Source organism: Rhinolophus sinicus, chromosome 13 (genome assembly GCF_057876585.1).
Source record: "Rhinolophus sinicus isolate RSI-liver-muscle chromosome 13, RSI-T2T, whole genome shotgun sequence".
NCBI lineage: Eukaryota > Metazoa > Chordata > Mammalia > Chiroptera > Rhinolophidae > Rhinolophus > Rhinolophus sinicus.
Genome location: NC_142513.1, coordinates 61,571,309 through 61,588,566, shown reverse-complemented (window position 1 = coordinate 61,588,566; position 17,258 = coordinate 61,571,309). Strand labels below are relative to the sequence as shown.

General features: G+C 43.0%; 1 protein-coding gene across 9 annotated transcripts in view; it reads right to left on the bottom strand.

Moving 5' to 3' along the window:
• Positions 1-789: 789 nt before the first annotated feature.
• ZFAND6 (zinc finger AN1-type containing 6) overlaps positions 790-17,258 on the bottom strand; it is a 49,190-nt gene continuing 32,721 nt past the window's right edge. For 8 of the 9 annotated variants that reach the window (XM_019743459.3, XM_019743460.3, XM_019743461.3 and 5 more), the window contains 5 exons: positions 12,448-12,618; positions 11,172-11,280; positions 10,254-10,354; positions 3,212-3,325; positions 790-1,726 (listed from right to left, as the gene is read on the bottom strand). In XM_019743459.3, the coding sequence (XP_019599018.1) occupies positions 1,578-1,726; positions 3,212-3,325; positions 10,254-10,354; positions 11,172-11,280; positions 12,448-12,601 (627 nt within the window). In that variant the 5' untranslated portion in view covers positions 12,602-12,618 and the 3' untranslated portion in view covers positions 790-1,577. Of the gene's footprint in view, positions 1,727-3,211; positions 3,326-10,253; positions 10,355-11,171; positions 11,281-12,447; positions 13,428-17,258 lie in introns of all 9 variants that reach the window. The other variant, XM_088789387.1, reaches the window with a different exon arrangement.

Below are 17,258 nucleotides of genomic sequence, written 5' to 3'. Positions count from 1 at the left end.
TTGTTTCTGACTTTAAAAGGGAATGAGTTTCCTTTTTTCAGAAGGTGCGTGCTTTTTGTTTGGTTGGTTTTACACAGAAACTATCAGCTTAAGAGAAATTCCTTTCTAGTAGTAATTTATCATCTTTTTAAAATCATGAATAGGTGCTGAACTCTATTAAATACTTTATCTGAATCTGTTGAGATGGTCATAATGGTTTCCTCTTATTTTGATCTTTAATGTGATACATTACATTTACAGATTTTAATACTAAGCCATCATTACAGGCCAAGATAGAACATACAATTAGTAAGTAAACAAATTCAAACCTAGAATTTTGTATTGTAAGATACTGCTTTCATCTGTTTTACATAGTATTTCATGTTTAAAAAGGGCTGGCTGCCAGGTAAGTTTGAAAACCAAAGGACAAATGGACTTTCCAGGGTCTTTCTAATCCCCAAGTCTCCAACTGCCTCGTTTGAGTTACGCTTTCAGTTTCTCTAATCCTACCCCAAAAAAGAAGCTTCTCCTAGATGCTAATTCGGTGTGACGGAGGGCAAGACAGAGATTCAGACAAGAACTACAAAGGACGCCGCCTAAGCGACAGAGAGAAGTTCTTGGCTTTGAAGAGATGCTGACATCTTCAACTCACAGGAATGTAAGATCACAATTTATTATCAGGAGATTAGTCATAGATAGATGTGAGACGAACAACAGTAGTCCTTTCACAAAATTAGTCAAGTAGAAACTACAGGACAAGGAGTCAAAATGAAGTACCAGAAGAATGACAGAGAAAAGGCAACACCTGGGGACATTGTGGTTTTCCTTTTTATTTAATCAAAGACTGGTGAATAAACATAAATACAGCACAAATTACTTCAGGTCATTCTTCATATTGTATACACACAGACGGGAGAACGTAATCTGAAAGAAAACTGCAGTCAGCAAAGAAATGCATACAGCTTTCCCTTTCCTCGCTCAAAAAAAAATTTAAAAACACACAAACTTAGAATCTCATCAGCACACACTCTCCTGTGACGAATGATTCAGACATAAATAGTGGGTGCAAAGAAACTATATGCTAACATATGTATAACCTTTGTTAATGAAAAAACAGAAGCAGCCATAATGATTAAGATACATTCAGTTACTGATAACTAGTTGTGCCCTAGAGGGCATTATCAAAAGAGAAATCGTGCTGCAGAGAAAAGCTATATATACATACACCATGAGAAAATAAACTGCAAGATTAACGCATGCATGTTTAATACTGGAAAAAAAATAAAAATCACAGCCCTCCAAAATTTCTCCACGTTTGTTATAAAAGCCCTCTGCACTCAACTAAAATTAAAATGATCTTAAAAGGATAATACTTGTAAAGTTTACTTAAAATCTTTTCAGCCACAGAAACTGCAATGGAAATAAATGTTCAGAGTCATTTTCAAAACAAAAACAAAAATCTATTCTTCTGATGACATGCATGATTAAAAGGTCTATGCAGGATACAATGCTCTACACTCCCAATGACTATAGGAAAAAAACCTCAAGTCAACTTTTAGTTTGCAGATGCTCAAAGGATTTTGTATTCCAGCAGGAGTTCAAATCTTCTGGATCTTTTCACCAACAACTACCGGATTTTCTTTTCTGATTTTCTCAGCAGCATCAGCTTTGTAATTGTAAGAGCAATTGTGCACGTCTGAGTAACGGTGTACACCACAGTAAACATTTCCACAGCGGCATTCAAACCCTGCAAGTGGATAAATGCACATACCTGAGTTGGATGCAAGGGCGAGATATTAAGTTCCTTAGCATAATTAATGTCACACACACACATCATCACGCATTTGGGGGCAACAGGCCAAAGAATCATTCTTAAACAAGCCGTCTCACGACCTAAGATTCTCAAAAGTCACTAGCTGATCGCTTCATTTCTTGTACCAGGTTTGTGCCACAGCAAGTCATAACCACGTCTCTGCTCCAGTCTCCTCACCCATGACACAGCCACAATTACTTCCTATGAAAAACAGACTGCTACATTGAAACATTTCTCAAATCCAAATACTATGATGTGAAAATTAAGGGGAAATGGAGCACAGGAATCAATATTTTTAACACATGTATGATGTAAACTTCCTTTACCACATTTTAACTTGAAAAATGTGCTCTGTAACTTCATGATAATGAAGGAAAAATGAAGCCAACAGTAACACTAGACTGACTGACGGGACTGGATAGTCTGGGAGTGCCTGAGATTCAAACTTTCCTAAAACATAATTTTGCTCAAAATCTTACGTCCTCTTCTCTCAGCCCGTAAGTACCATTTTTATGCAGAGTATTTATTCAGCACACTGCGTGGCACACAGGAGACAGTAAGTGGTCACTCCTGAGAGCTGCAGCTGCTCCCCACCAATACCCATCCCATCCGCACGCTGATGGCCTGTCCGTGGGTCTGACAGCAGCACCCACACCCCGTGTGTGCTCTGCATACATAGTCTTCCCTGTTCCTGGGCCCGGAACGTGCCCATCCCCCTTCTCTGAGCTTTCCTTCAAGCTGCACTTTCCGGCTGAAATGTCCCAGACCATCAGTTACAGCTGCTACTCAGCTCTCAAGTTCCAGCTGAGTCGATCTGCCTTCATGGTACCTTCTCCTCAATGGGCCTCGTCTCCCCTTTTATCTAAATGCATCACTCCCGTCCCTGAATGGCCAACCCAATCTACCTGACGACACTTAGTGAACTTTCTCTGCTAAACGCCCAAGCAGCATTTCCAATACTTTTTCCTCCCCCTGACAGCCGTTGCAGTAGACAACATGCATTGATTACTGACTGGCGGCAGCGTGGGGCTCCGCCATACACGTTCTAACCACCGACCCTCACAGCAACCTACGATCAGCTCTTTACAAAGCACTTCGTAGCTTGCCCACTACTTAAATCCTCTCCTCGAAGGCAGCACCCACTTCTCTGCCCTTGCACAGCACCTGGCACACTGACCCGACTAGTCTAGCACTCAAAAACTCGGCTGGCATGAATTTTTAAAAGAAAAGCTACTCATTTCACTTTTAGGTACATAATTAAAGCTACTTTTATTCCTTGAAGAGAACCCATAAGCTGAAGCGTATCCAGGACTAGCTGTCACGCAAAGAGAAACCATCGTAACTGCAGCCAGTAACGGTACGAAAGCCACAGCCTGAAAACGCAATCCTAATGTTGAACCATTTGATTTCGGCCCTTACCAGTCAGTCCCACTTTCTTTCTGCACATGAAACAGCGATTCTTTTTCTGTTTTGGTTTTTCAAGAGACTTGCTTTGCTCTTCAGATGGCTGCTGTGCCGTCTCTGATACTGAAGCTGGCAAAGACAGGAAGGTGGCACAATTCAGTTATTCAGTAGGATTTGGTTATTTGGGCAGTCGTCATCCCCACCCCCACTGATCCGTTACTCAGAGGATAACTGAGGACTTTATTTATGTATTAGCATGGAAAGGCAGTCCCATAGTTTGTGTACTATGACCCCCTCTGGATTAAATATATGTATCTACACACACATGGAGAAAATCTAGAACATACACTAAAGGTTCACAGTGCTCTAGAAGGTGTTCTATTTCCTCATTTTTCTAATAGTTATGGGTTTGACCAATAAAAGGCACGTGTGTGTACACACACACGTACACACACGTACACACACACACACACACACACTACTTGGGTATCCGAAGGGAGTGTGAAAATGGCCACACGCAAATTTCTAAATACTGGGGTCAGAAGTGTATAGATTTCTCAGAAAAAAAGGGGAAAAAGGCTGAAACCAAGATTCACTGGGATACTAAGTATGTTTAAAATTCTCAGAAATTTTAACATTTCAAATAAAATCTTTAAAACATTAGGAGTAAGGTAAATTGATCAAAATGTTATAATTCAGATAATAAATGGGTCCATTTAAGTAGTGAAACCAAATCGAGCTGCATGATTCCGGTCAGATCACTGTCCCTACTCCTAACTAATGTGGCCCGCTCCTGTCACTAACTGCTCTGCCCTCCTGGATGCTGTCACCGGCTCAGTGTAGAACATGACGGAGCAGACACGACACGGGTCTGGGGCAGTTTCTTAGCCTCTCCAATTCTGTGTCCTTCTTCTTGGGAAACCTACTGCTCAACCAACCAGGGGACTCTGCCGGGCCCGTTGGCCACACGCTTACAGCCAGTTCTAAAGGTCCTCGCTCCCCCTCACCGTCTTCTTTAAGGCTGAGCTCAGGCACCCCCCCTCCAGGAAAGCCGTCCGATTACCTGTAACTCCCTGGGCACTGCACACACGCCCCGCTCCAGTCCCTGCTTCCCACGCTATGTCAGTCGACCGCCCCCGTGGAAATGGAACGTGGGCCCTCCCATGTTTAGGTCCTCGGACGACCCCACACAGCCCAGGATAAAGCTCAGGCCCTTGCTGAGTTTGCTCAGCCTCCTTCCTCTAGCCTTGCCTCTCACCATTCCTGCTCGATGCTCCGTGCGTTGTTGTCTACCCCACAGCCAGCTCCCTTCCACCTCTGCTTCTGGAAAAGGCAGCCTTTCTCTGTGGAATACTTCTTCCACGGCCCCCTGGTCCCTTCGTTCACCTGGCCAACTCATTTGTCTTTCTTGTTTCAGCTTTCACCAACTCTCACTCCACTGCCTCCCCGACACCTGAGAACGGGGACCCTACTGTGTGCCCAGCAGCACTCTGTACACTGTCACAGTCGCCTCTTTGACCTAAGCCGTCAGGGCAGGCGCCGGCTCTCTCACCGCTGTCATCGGTAACTGCTGAGCTGATGTCCTGCGGCGCTCACCTACCATATTTACGGCCCTGGTTCCCCTAATCACACCGCGGCCCGCGCAGGAGGGGTGCCACCTTACTCGGTGGGAATCTCCAGAGCCTCCAGAAAATAGCCGCTTCCTCAGATGCTACGTGAGATTTAAGACCAAAGCATGCCTTGTCCAACTGGACGTTATATAAAAGGAAACAACTCAACCTCTTACAATGGCCAAGGACCATCCTTATGGAACCTGAAGCCAAAATAAGGACAGCGTCCTGAGAACTGGGCAGTTTTCATATTCTGGGGTGAGAAGCGATTCACAGGCCACAGCCAGTGTTGCGTGCACGGGCCCCAAGGCTCTATTTGGGAGGCCCGGGCGAGGCCACTAAGGCTGGGAAACGAACTGCCCCGCGCCTGCTAACGCATTTGTCCTGGGAGTCCAACCAGACAGAGCACTGGCCACCCGCTCAGATGCTTCACCAGCAGCAGGCGGGACAATCAGTCTAACTCCCCACAAGGAGGATCGCATTCCAGAGGAACAGGCCCTCTGCTCTGCGTCCTGTAAAAAAAAGAGCAAAGTCCACAAATGCAACAGTGAGGACACACAGCTTAGCGTCCCCTCCGAGGCATGTGCACACACAGTGAAAAAGGAAAGTGAACGTCAGAGGCCATTATGGGTGAGAAACATGACCGTCCAGTGGGCACAGGGTCTACGCACTGGAACAGACGTCCTCCCTCAAAGAATCACGGCCAGTCTCCACTCAGGGACCACGGCGCACCTCCTGGGGTCGGAGGCTGTCCTGCTCCCCGTGCGCCTAGCGGACACAGAGCAGCGAGCACGGGTGCCCACAGTGACCCCGAGGGACTGCCTGTCCTCATATGCAGCATGGGGAGAGGCCAGATGGTCCTCAATTCCTCCTGGCTCGAAATGAGGAAATTATAACATTCACGAGGAAAGTAAGCCTATGTGGGCGGCAGGGCCCGAAAGCAATGAGGCGCCTGTGTAACTGACACTCACCAGCGGCCACACTGAGGAGCAGACACGGCTAGAATTAATATATGTTGCCATTAAAAGGTGACCAACCTGAAACCATTCATGAAATCCTTCACTCTTTTCCAGTGCTAGGTCTTCAAAACCCAGTGTATACGTTCCACTTACAGTAAGTGTAACTGGCACATACATACCGCGCTTCCCCGAAAATAAGACCCAGCCGGACCATCAGCTCTAATGCGTCTTTTGGGGCAAAAATTAATATAAGACCAGTCTTATAACAACATAACATAACATAACATAACATAACATAACATAACATAACATAACATAACATAATAACATAACTCCAGGTCTTATATTAATTTGTGCTCCAAAAGCAACAGTAGAGCTGATGGTCCAGCTGGGCCTTATTTCCGGGGAAACACGGGAGGTACTTAAACATCTCCCTCCGGACTGGCCCCACTTCAGTGCTCAACAGCCACACGAGGCTACTGGACGCATCCCGCCCGACAGATGAGACGAGTTTCTGTGAGCAACCTTCTGGGGGCCAAAAACTGGTGACTGACTCTTCTTAACCCACAACTTTGTATTGTCTTAAACAAACAAGCAAGCAAGCAAGCAACTGCCCCTGGAAACAGCTCTCTTCCCTGACCATCCAGAACCAGCTGAGGGTTTTCCATGATCTGGCTCTAAGCCTTTCCCCACTTAGTTCCAACACACACTTGCCTGAACCAGCCACTCCAGCAACTGCTATTTCTCGCTGCGTATTTCCCAAATTTCGTGTTTTCCTCCCTGAATGCTTTTGCTCTCCCCTTTTCTTCTCCGGCTAAATGGTCCCTTCCCTGCACCCACGGCTCAGACGTGGACTCACACAATGGGAGGCTTCTGTACCTGGAGTCTTTCGGTTCGCAGGTTTTCCAAGCCTACCACCCACGTGGCGGCCTGTGCAGACAACTCCATTCCTTTTGATGGCCGAGTAGCACTCGTGTGCGCCCCACATCTGCGGCTGGCCGTGTGGGCTGCTCCCCGATCTCCATCGTTCTGAGTAACACTCTCATTCACACCCATGTGTGACTACCCACGTGGCTCGCTTCTGCAGCTGGTAGTGAGCTTTCAAACTGGCAACTGTTGGTTCTCTGCCAACTTGGTTCTACTTTCTCTAGACCGTTTTGGCTATTCTCACCCCCTCTTTCAAATCATAAGAAATCCTGACTTTTAATCCAAATAGCTTCTGAAATTAGTCCGGAGGGACTACTCCTGAGTGTTCCGAACCACCGATTCGACAATTCAGCTTTGTGTGGAGTCGGGAACCCTCGGTGTTAGAAAGCTCCCTGCCTTGTTCCCGACAACGACCCGGCTTTCCCAGAATGCTTCAGTCATGGGGCACTTACCACCTTCGCACATGATTTCATTCACCCCTGGGAAAGCTTCAGATTCTCTTATTCTCAGCCTCCTATAACTAACTCCCGAGTCACTGTGGCATCTGACTGCAGAGGAAGAGTATGCTTTGTAGTTTACAAGTCTCATTTCACCTCCAATATTTCACTGCCTTCTAACACCCTATAAAGGTGGACATGGTTATTATTCTCCTTTAAAATAAAGAAATTAAGGCTCAGAGAAATGGCGGTGTCAAGTCATGAAAACAGAACCTCTAAATTCAGTTCCACACTCTTCTTACTACAGTTGGTATCTCAGGGGCCGAGAGGTTCACCAAAGTGAAGTGTCTTGCTCAACACGAGAATTAGGACGGTTCAGAGAGCACTAACACTTACAAGTCTTTTTTCTCTTAAAGCTGGCTTCTGTAAACCGGACATTTGACATTCCCAAGTGACACTGTGCATTCATTAAATTAAAAATCACAACTAAACAATAAACACACTGTAAGATGCTAAATTCTCAGTTAAACATGAGAAAAATCCTTCAGAGCCATGAGGACAAAATGAAAGCAGTACCACCCACCTGGGGAGGGGGTGACAGATTGTAATTATAAGCAGAACACCTACAGAGAAAAAAAGCTCTTTCAAGGGCACTGTTCTGAAAATTCCAGTAAAAATATTAGGAAATTCTGGCCTGGACACACAGCTGCTACCCACATACCCTCTTCATCTCGATGGTCTTCCTGCCTAACTAACTAAATTTCCCTGAGGGCTGCAAATGGAGCAGAAAGGAAGAAGACGGATACCGGGGTAGGTACCAAGTCAACGGATCCTACCCTGGGGACGGCAGGGCCTGGAGATGGTGACAGGAACACACATGTCCCCAAGTGCTTAGTGCAGAGACACTGGCTGAGTCAGGCACCTGGGTTCCAGTTCTGGCCCACGTGACCACTGGACTTGAGTTAAAAACTTTTCCTCTCTGTGCCTCGTTTCATCCATCTATTAAATAGGGGGAAAGACAGTCTCTGCGTTTGCTCCCACCAAACAGGAAAATCCCAAGTCCGTTCATGTTACGAAAGCAGGTGTCTCCATACAGATACACACATGTCTGTGTGCATGAGTCTAGCTGGCGAAGATGCTTAATTCAACAGTATGTTTTTAAAAACTAGACTAAGAGGTTTTACACCTTGAAAACTAATCTTCTCAAACACAGATATAACATATGCCTGATTTTTCAAAGATTCTGCTATGCAGAAATTATAAATGCTAAGTTTGTTAAAGGTACTTAAAAGTTAATACTGGTTTGACCTGCAAGTCACTGAAAAAAGGAGTCTCTAAAATTTTAAAGCTCCCTACAGTTTCTCCTCCTACGGTATCAAGACCACCTTTTGCATTAATGTCCTCAGGGCTAGGCCCAGAAGAGTAGATTTTTCTCCCAACACCATGAATGGTACAAAAACACTTCCCAGGAAGACAGTTCGCCAACCTACAACCTTCATTCCTCGCCAGGCATCTCCAACAACGGCTACTGTCTCCTTAAGCAGACACGTGTTTGTGCTCCCAACATTCTACACTGTGGTCTCTTGTAGGACATAAACAACATCCTCGTGAGCCCAGCCTGTTTCCCTTCTTTCTTCTTCGCGCTCTCCTGAGAAGGGATCCTTGCTTCTTCCAATTCCCCCGTCATCTGGGGCCTGAAACTAACCAGAACCTAGAATTCTTTTTCTCCCCTTGCTGACTCACCGGCCTACTTGCTCCTCTTGATTTTAGCCTCTCCTTTTTCAGCCTGTGCCAAGGACTTCCAAATGTCAGGCATAATACTCATCACACATTTAAATACCTATTACCTGCCTGCGACCTCCAATTGAGCTCTTAGTTTTGAAATTTGATTACTTCCAACTTACTGTACCTAACACCTTCCCTGACCATACTGCTTCTCTCTCAGCCTCCCTGTCTTCACCACACCATTGCCACTGTCATCAAACTGAAAGCTTTAATACCACCCTTGTCTTATTTCCCATGTGCAATGGACAACCAAATATTGGGACTTTTTCTATACCTACTTTTTAAAAATATCCCTCATCTCTGTCCTTCCCTTAAGCATTTCTATTTAACTAAAAAATTATTCACTTATAATATTTATGAATTTGTAATAAATAATATGTTGAGTGGATTAGAATACTTACATTGGCCAGAGAGTATTATTTTCTTGCTATTGCAAAATCTGCAAATGGGCAAATTATGCCAATCATTTGTTGGGCATGAAATCAGAGCAAGGGAACTAGCAAGCTTAACTAAATTTAAATGTTCGCAAACTTCAGCTAAGACTACCAGATGTATCTGTCATCAGCGTGTGAACACCATGTACAATGGAAGGTTTCACTGGCCAGGGCGGCTTTGGTCTCTAAGCCATGCCACAGGCAAAACGACACTGCTCATCCTTGGCCCTGCCTTTCCCGAGGCTCTGTCTTCAATTAACACTGTGTGTGCACACACACTGGTAGAATGTCACTCATTCAGCATTCATTTAACAAATGCCTCCTCTGCTGTCTCTGCCCACTAAGAAAGCCTTCGTACACACTGTGAAGTCCTCCTAGGTCACGTGGATCCGCACGGTGGGGGCAAGAAGAGAGGTACCTCTGTGAACACAAGTAACTGAATGTGACTCGTGCTTTAGATCACAGATGGGAAAGCGGGGGGCTGCCAGTCAGGTTAGATAGTCTCCTGGAGGGCGGTCAAAAAGAAGAGACCCCCCCCCCTCCAAGCCAGCAGCCCCAGTCTGCATGGAGAGGCAATGTTATTTAGAATAAACTGGCCAAAATAGTAAAAGAAAATACCATACTACCACCACTCGGTCACTTATATTTCTCAAACTAAATACATTTTCAAATTTCGATGTTTACGCTAATGACACAATTATACACCAGTGGGAAATGGAAATGGCTCCCAACATTTCAGTCAAATACGTGAGGATATAAAATATTCTGCTCAAAAAGAAAATAAATATAAAAATAATGTATTTTAGGCAGGTAAGTTTTCAAATATATGCACCTAGGATAGTGCCTGACTTATAACACTCAAAAGTTAAATAAAAGACAAAATATAAGCTAGTTCATATGCAAACCTTGCAGGTCTTCTGTTTCAGGTATTGCTTTGTCCACAGATGTACTGTCCACTTGGGAAGATGCTACCGATTCTGATAAAAGTGACTGATTTGATACAGGGCTAGAAAAGCAAAAACATTTTGATTTCAAAAGATCACCTCTGTGCACAAATAGCAACCAAAGTGATACAGTAAGAGTTCAACATAGCTAAGTAGATTATTAAGAGAAGAATTAACACAAAAATACCTTTTATGTAACTTAAAGACAACCATAGAGTTTGAAACTTTGACCAATTACCAGAAATTTATTGCTTTGGAAATAAAGCAACAGGGTGTATGCTTATACGTGAATTCACGCCATGAAAACGAGCGTGAGAAAGACGTGCATAGAAACCCCAATGCGGAGTTTTATATGATACAGCGGCATAAAAGGAACTGAACACCTCCCGGCAGGAACTGGAAAAAGAAACTCCCCAGTAGAAACTTACCATTTGTTTCCCACTAGAATAAGAGTGAAACAAATGTTTCTGTATTTTCAGGCTTCTAAATGGTGTGACTTCAAAGTTAAAAAGAAAAAGGACACTACAATACAAATAAATGTGAGCACCACATCATGATTTAAAACAAAGAGAATGTGTGACAAGACTAGTTTTTAATACAAAATACTAACACTTGCAGACTAGGACTATGACTAGAAGAACTTAACACGCCTCCAAAGGACTTCAGTGGCTGAGTCAGGATAGATGAGGAGGAGGAATAAAGGAAAAGCTGTGTGAAAAGGAAATCTGAGACTTAAAAGACGACCTACAAAAACAATAAGAAGCCTTTTCTAATGAGTCAGTAACAATGTGACTTTACATAGTTTTCATTGATCACACATGGAATATACTCGCTACCTTCCATTCGCTCGCTAAACCCAGCTCCGAGAGCACGCCTTACCTTGGCTGCACAGATGAAGATGTAGAGTCTAACGCTGACTGAGCTTCTGGGACACAGCCTTCTGTGCACTGAACTGGTAAAGACTCAGACAGACTACTGACAGAAGTCGCTGTAACAGGACCACATTTCAGATTAGTGATTCTGTACTCTGGCCAGTCCAACACCTTATCTAAAAAAATCAAGATCAATTTTCCACAAAATATAGTATATTAATTTTGTTTTATTGTATAATATGTTGGTTCATCACTTTTAGCTACAATTTTTCAATACTATAGTTTTCCAATGAAAATACATTAATTTAACCGCAAAGGAAACCATTGTACATATTAATGAACTAAAATCCTGTTTCTTAGGACTGAACACCACCAGCCCCTTAAACTCCCAAACATCTTCCAAGTTCAGTGCACAAATGAGACAATTTAGTGCTCAGCACATTAGGTTACGTAATTTTCCTCTGTTCTTCATATGGTAGAAATTCAGATGGTGATTTCATTTTAAAAACAACAATTTATATTGCTTTGATCTTAGAGAGGTTTGCACTAAATGGTTCTCTCTTTTGGTTTGAACGTGAAGCAATGACCAGAAAAATACAAAGTTTTAAATGAACTAAGTAAGAGCCTGCACGGTCATCAATCGCAAAAACATATGCACTTCAGCATTAGCCTAGAGGGATACTCTTAACACTTGACTTTCGCGAAGCTTCTGCTCAGAAGTCTCATGATCCTTCTAACACAACTATTGAAACAAAAGCCCACCTCAGTTCCAGAACCCTCTGACTGAAAAAGGCATCAAGAACTCAAGTGAACTGGGGTACAGCACCCCTTACTCTGAGTCTAACTTCTCCACCTGTCTTTCTTGGGAGGGGGGTCAGACTTTCTCTAAAGTCGGCTACGTTATCTGCACCCCATTCTTTCCTTCTACAACTATCCAGAATTCAGAAGTGGTCCAAGATCACAGCACCCAGGTCCTCTTGGAGCCCTCACTGCCTCACCTTGCTCTCCAAGGTAGCCCCATATACGGGAGGTATGCCTCGGCTTTACTAAGCACGTGGAGTTCCGCAGCGGTGACTGGAATGGAGCCGAGGGGCTGTTTTCAATGGGCAAAGACTCGCAGCCTCTTTCCCGACCACTGATAATCACGGTGTAATGAGAAATTGTACTCATATGACTGCAGTAATCCAAGTACAATGTGACAGCAGAAAAGGGTTCTGGGTCCGTTGTGCTATCCAAGTGCATCTCTATTACGAATACCGCCATGTTTTAACACAAGTACTTACCAGGTGGGCTTATTCTACCATTGCTACTGTTCTGTCTTTGAAGATGTTCTTTGTAGCATACGGAACACATGCCGTTTGTGCGAGGGTTTCCATAAAATCCGCAGCCAGTGGAGCAGAGCATAGGCACTTGGCTGTGATTCGTTTCCTGAGCCATGTTCCTCTGTTGCACACCTGAAATCCACAGAGAAGTCGCAAAAAAATCAGGCCCACACTGCAGCCAGACATGATCCCAACCTGCTTTCCCTAACAAAGAAAAGCCCACACATAACTCCCACATGAACCACTCTATGCCACTGTCTCAAGACTTAGGGTCAAGGTGGAGAGAGGAAAAATAAACAACAAGAGGACACGAACTGAATTGGGATCGCCACCCACTCCACACAAGCAGGTCTGCACGGGCCGGGAGAGTATAAAGAACTAGAGAAAGATCTGTTCAGAGGACGCCACACCATTCGGTGGCAAGGACACCCTTCAAGTCTAGTTCAGTTTGCACTCCCAGTAATAAGAAATATAAGTTGTGCTATATGTTATACTATTAATTTCTAAACACTTAAACTCTTGTTCAACGTTCATGTTTTAACTTGTATAATTGATTCTGTTTAAAAAGCATTTCACATAATATCAACGCTGGTGAAGACAGGGAAAAATGGGCAGAATGCTGTTGAAATGAGAAACTGGTTCAATCTTTTCGGAAAGCAATGTAGCAATTCACCTTAAGAGCCTTGTAAAAGATGGCCCTTTGAACCACTCATTCTCCCATAGGGGTGGGTCGTCAATAGAACAACTAGGTTATAATCAGAAAAGAGAACAGGCACCGTATGAAATGCATATACAAAATGTTGCTAATTAGGACAAAAACAGCATCTGTTAATCATCAGAAAGGACAGGGGAGGACACAGAAAGCGTGGCGAAGCTCGTGGTGATTCTTCTTCTGATCTGTACTTTTGAAATCCTCTTAAATGAAGATACTATTCGCCTCACTGGGAACAAAAAATTTTTTTAAGTATTTAAATTTTAAAAACTATCAGGGCAGAGGACTGTGTGGGAACCCCAGGAAGGCAATAATCAATCACAGCAGATGGAGAACCCCACGTGCCGCTTCTCCCACAAAGCAAGTGGGTCTTTGGCGTGAGGAACATGACAGAAGGTAGTAACAGGCTCTTATGAAAACCCCCAATGCAACGAAGGTGTGTGTGCATTTAGGACGAGGCCGTGTTCCTGGAGCCTGAGAGACGAGGCTGACACAGGAGGACAGTGCTTTGCCTTGGAGAGTCCTTGGGCTGACAATGAAGGAAAGCATTCCCATTACCGAGAATAGATTTTTCCCCATACTTAAACCATCAGAAAAGACAGCTGCGGGGTTGGGGGTAGAGTATCTAATGCAGATTTCAGAACCAAGAGCAGTAATGCACTTGACTAGATTACAAAACAAAGCAGCAAGCTCATCATTTGCCTTTAAAAAGAAATGTCCTAAAACTGTTGAGGATATTTAGACCTTTGTCCTAGGAATACAGTTTGGGATTCTGACAAATATCTTTCTTATGGCATGATGGCAAGTCATTTCAGGACCCAATCTTTGCTGCTCTGCTATATATTCACATATGCATACATACGTACATACATACATATGTACATACATACATACGTACATGCATACATACATATAAATCACTTTAGGTACCCCCCACCCCCTCCTGCAGTTCTGTAAATATGTACTCGTATCAAATGAAAAAGTAACCATGAGAAAGAAAAGCTATTGACATATTCTCGATGGGGGGGGGGGGGTACTATGCTCCTGAGGGACAATGTTTGGCTGCTTTTGGCATCAGGGTAGTGGCTCAAGGTCATGTCCATAGCTGATGGGATTGAATGCAGGGCGCCTGGCTCCAAAGTCCATGGTCTAAACCTGTGGTTCTCCCAGTGTGCGCCAGGACCCCAGGGAGGTCGGGACTGTCTCCATAAGATGCTAAATATTACTAGTTATGCGGCCTTCTCACCACGCTGGTCCGGGCAAAAGCAATGGGGTAAGACACGTGGGACCTCACCAAGGTGCCAACCCCAGACACACAATGGCGCCCAAGGGTAATACTGGGGGGTTCCTTCTCACCACTCACAGTAAAGGAATTTTATTAGATCTTGACTGTGAGCACACACGTCTCGTTAGTATTTTGTGTGATAAAGTGGAAATATGCATAAAGCATTTCTACTTTGTACAGAGCGATGATGACTGAAGAAACAGCACGGTGGGTAGCTGTTTGAGTTGCCAGCTGACCAATTCATCTTTTTCACAGAACATGTGTTTTATTTTGAAGAAGACTGACAAACTCTGGCTATTCAGACTAGAGTATAGGGCAGACATTTTCTCAAAAATGAACAAAGTGAGCCTGTCACTTCAAGAAAAACAACGAACAGTATTTACGGCCAAGGACAGCATTTATGTGAAAAGAAGCTTGACAAGTATCTCCAATTTTTAGAGTTTCTGTTAAGACCAGTGGTGATATTAATGGCACGTGAGTAGCGGGCACCGTATCAATGTTTGGAAGATCTGTGTAAGTCAGGAAACCAATATTTTCCAAGTGACCGATGTATAATAGCACACAACTATTCATGAGCAAAAGATCCATTCAAAGTGAAAGACAGACCAATGAATTTTTGAAGTAACGGGACAAAAAGTCTTTATATAGTTTGAGACTCTACATTCAACTATCCCTTTAAGAAACCACAATTTGTCAAGTTTTGGTGTAATACCAAAGAACAACTTCTATTACCTGAAAGCGTTATTGAAATACTTCTTCCTTTTCCAACTACATACAGTATTAACACTGACATTTCTTTGTAACGTTTTAACAGATTGATTAGAGACCCGATTATGAGAATCTTGCTGTTTGCTGTTAAGCCAGACCTTAGAGACCGGCAAAACAATGCCCCTTTTCTCACTGAACCATTTTGCTGTGGGAGGAATGATTATTTTTCATAAAATATTTTGAAGTAAGTTATTAAATATTTTGTCATTTTTCTCAGCTTTCACTTGTAATATGATAAATATCGCTAGGTATACCCCACATAAACAAGCTCTTCAGGGGACTCGATAATTTCAGAGCATAAAAAGGTCCTGAAACTACAAGTTTTGAGAATACCCTGCTGTAAACCATGCATCCTCACAGCCGGCAGTACTGTATCACCTCAAGGGGCCACACACTGATTCTTTAGGGGAAGGGAGCACTGAAAAAGCCTTACTCGTTACGTATAAAACACATATACGTCATCAATAAACACACAATATATCTGTGAAATTAAAATTTTACAGAGGAGAGTGTGCAATTAGGAAGAAACTCTTTTAAAAGGCTCCTTAAGAGGGCAATAAAGAAACAAAGATTGGGAAACACGGTGCCAAACGACATTAAAATGATGTAAGAGAAGAATTAGAGGAACTTTTAGTACGTGACTGGCAATCACACACACCCCAAAAAGGTAAATATTTTATTTCTACATAAAAGTAAATAGTCACAGACTAAAAGTACAATAAGACCACCAAGCTGTTATAGAATCACAATACCTGTACAGTTTAAGATTAAAATTCAAAAACATGTAACACTGGCAATTTCCCAAAGCCAAACTGCCGCAAGTTAACAATGATTTTCAAAGTCAAGAGTTTTCTTATAAAAAATGAGTATCCTGGCAGATAAAATGCTTAAAGTATTTCACAGGTTACTTAGAAAGGAAAAAAAGGAGTCAACTTTATTTATTCATCTTTAGGCCACAAAATGTACTTTCCACGAAGATTCAGAAAAAGACCCAAACCACAAAAGGGCATTTTAGTTTATGTGGATGTGTCCTGGCAGAGGTGGGGTAGCTGTGGAGAAATCGCAAGTTCTACCTCATTTTCAGCAGGCCAAACAATCTGCAGGGCCCATTAGCCAGTCTGGCATTTGGGAAGAAAGAGGGAAGAGAATGAAAGGCAGAAAAATTTCTTAACTGTTACACTGTGGGCTTATAAGGCTACAAATCCAAGGAGGTAAAGGAGATTACCAGACATAAACAGAAAAAAATGATTAGCACGGTATATAAAAAAAAAAAAAAGTCTATGATCTGCAGAGAATTCAGAAAATGTGATTTCTGACCCTTTATTATTTAAACATTCATAATCAAAACCACAACCCACCACCCTCGCATGCTTGGACAGTACTCAAGAGTTCTTCAGAGCTTACTATGGGCCAAGGGCTGTTTTTATTGCTTTATTTACATTATCTCATTAAACTCTCTCCAGGACCCTGTGACATTGGTGCTACTGATATCCCCACTTTAAAAATGAGGAAACAGATATTCAGACTTAATAACCTGCCCAAGGTCACGTATCTAGTAAGCAGCCAGGTCTTTTTCTTTACCTAAAAAACAAAGGGAATGACTTTCAAACTCCATCCTGTCCCTACCAAACCTCTAACTTTGTAAGTACACATCAGTGCTTATCCTTTTCATTTAAAGATAATTTAAAATTTCATTCATTTGTTATTCAACCTGAAGCTATTATGCAGCTTTAATTAGCTTAACCAAGCTCTTGAGAAAATGTGTTTTCCTTTCAGTCCTTTTACCTAAGAAATTCTCATTAGCATAAAAAATTCAAGATCAAATATTTTTAGGCTGCAAAGAACATTCATTACCAATAATTAAAATTCTAACAGAACAGCAATGCATGAATACAATGCAGAATCCATTCTGACTGCAAATACATGCCAATTAAACTTACTTCCCCTGCTTCGTTCCCCAGACTTAAGTCACCAAGTTCCAGTAATTTTCATTTCTTTCCCATTCCA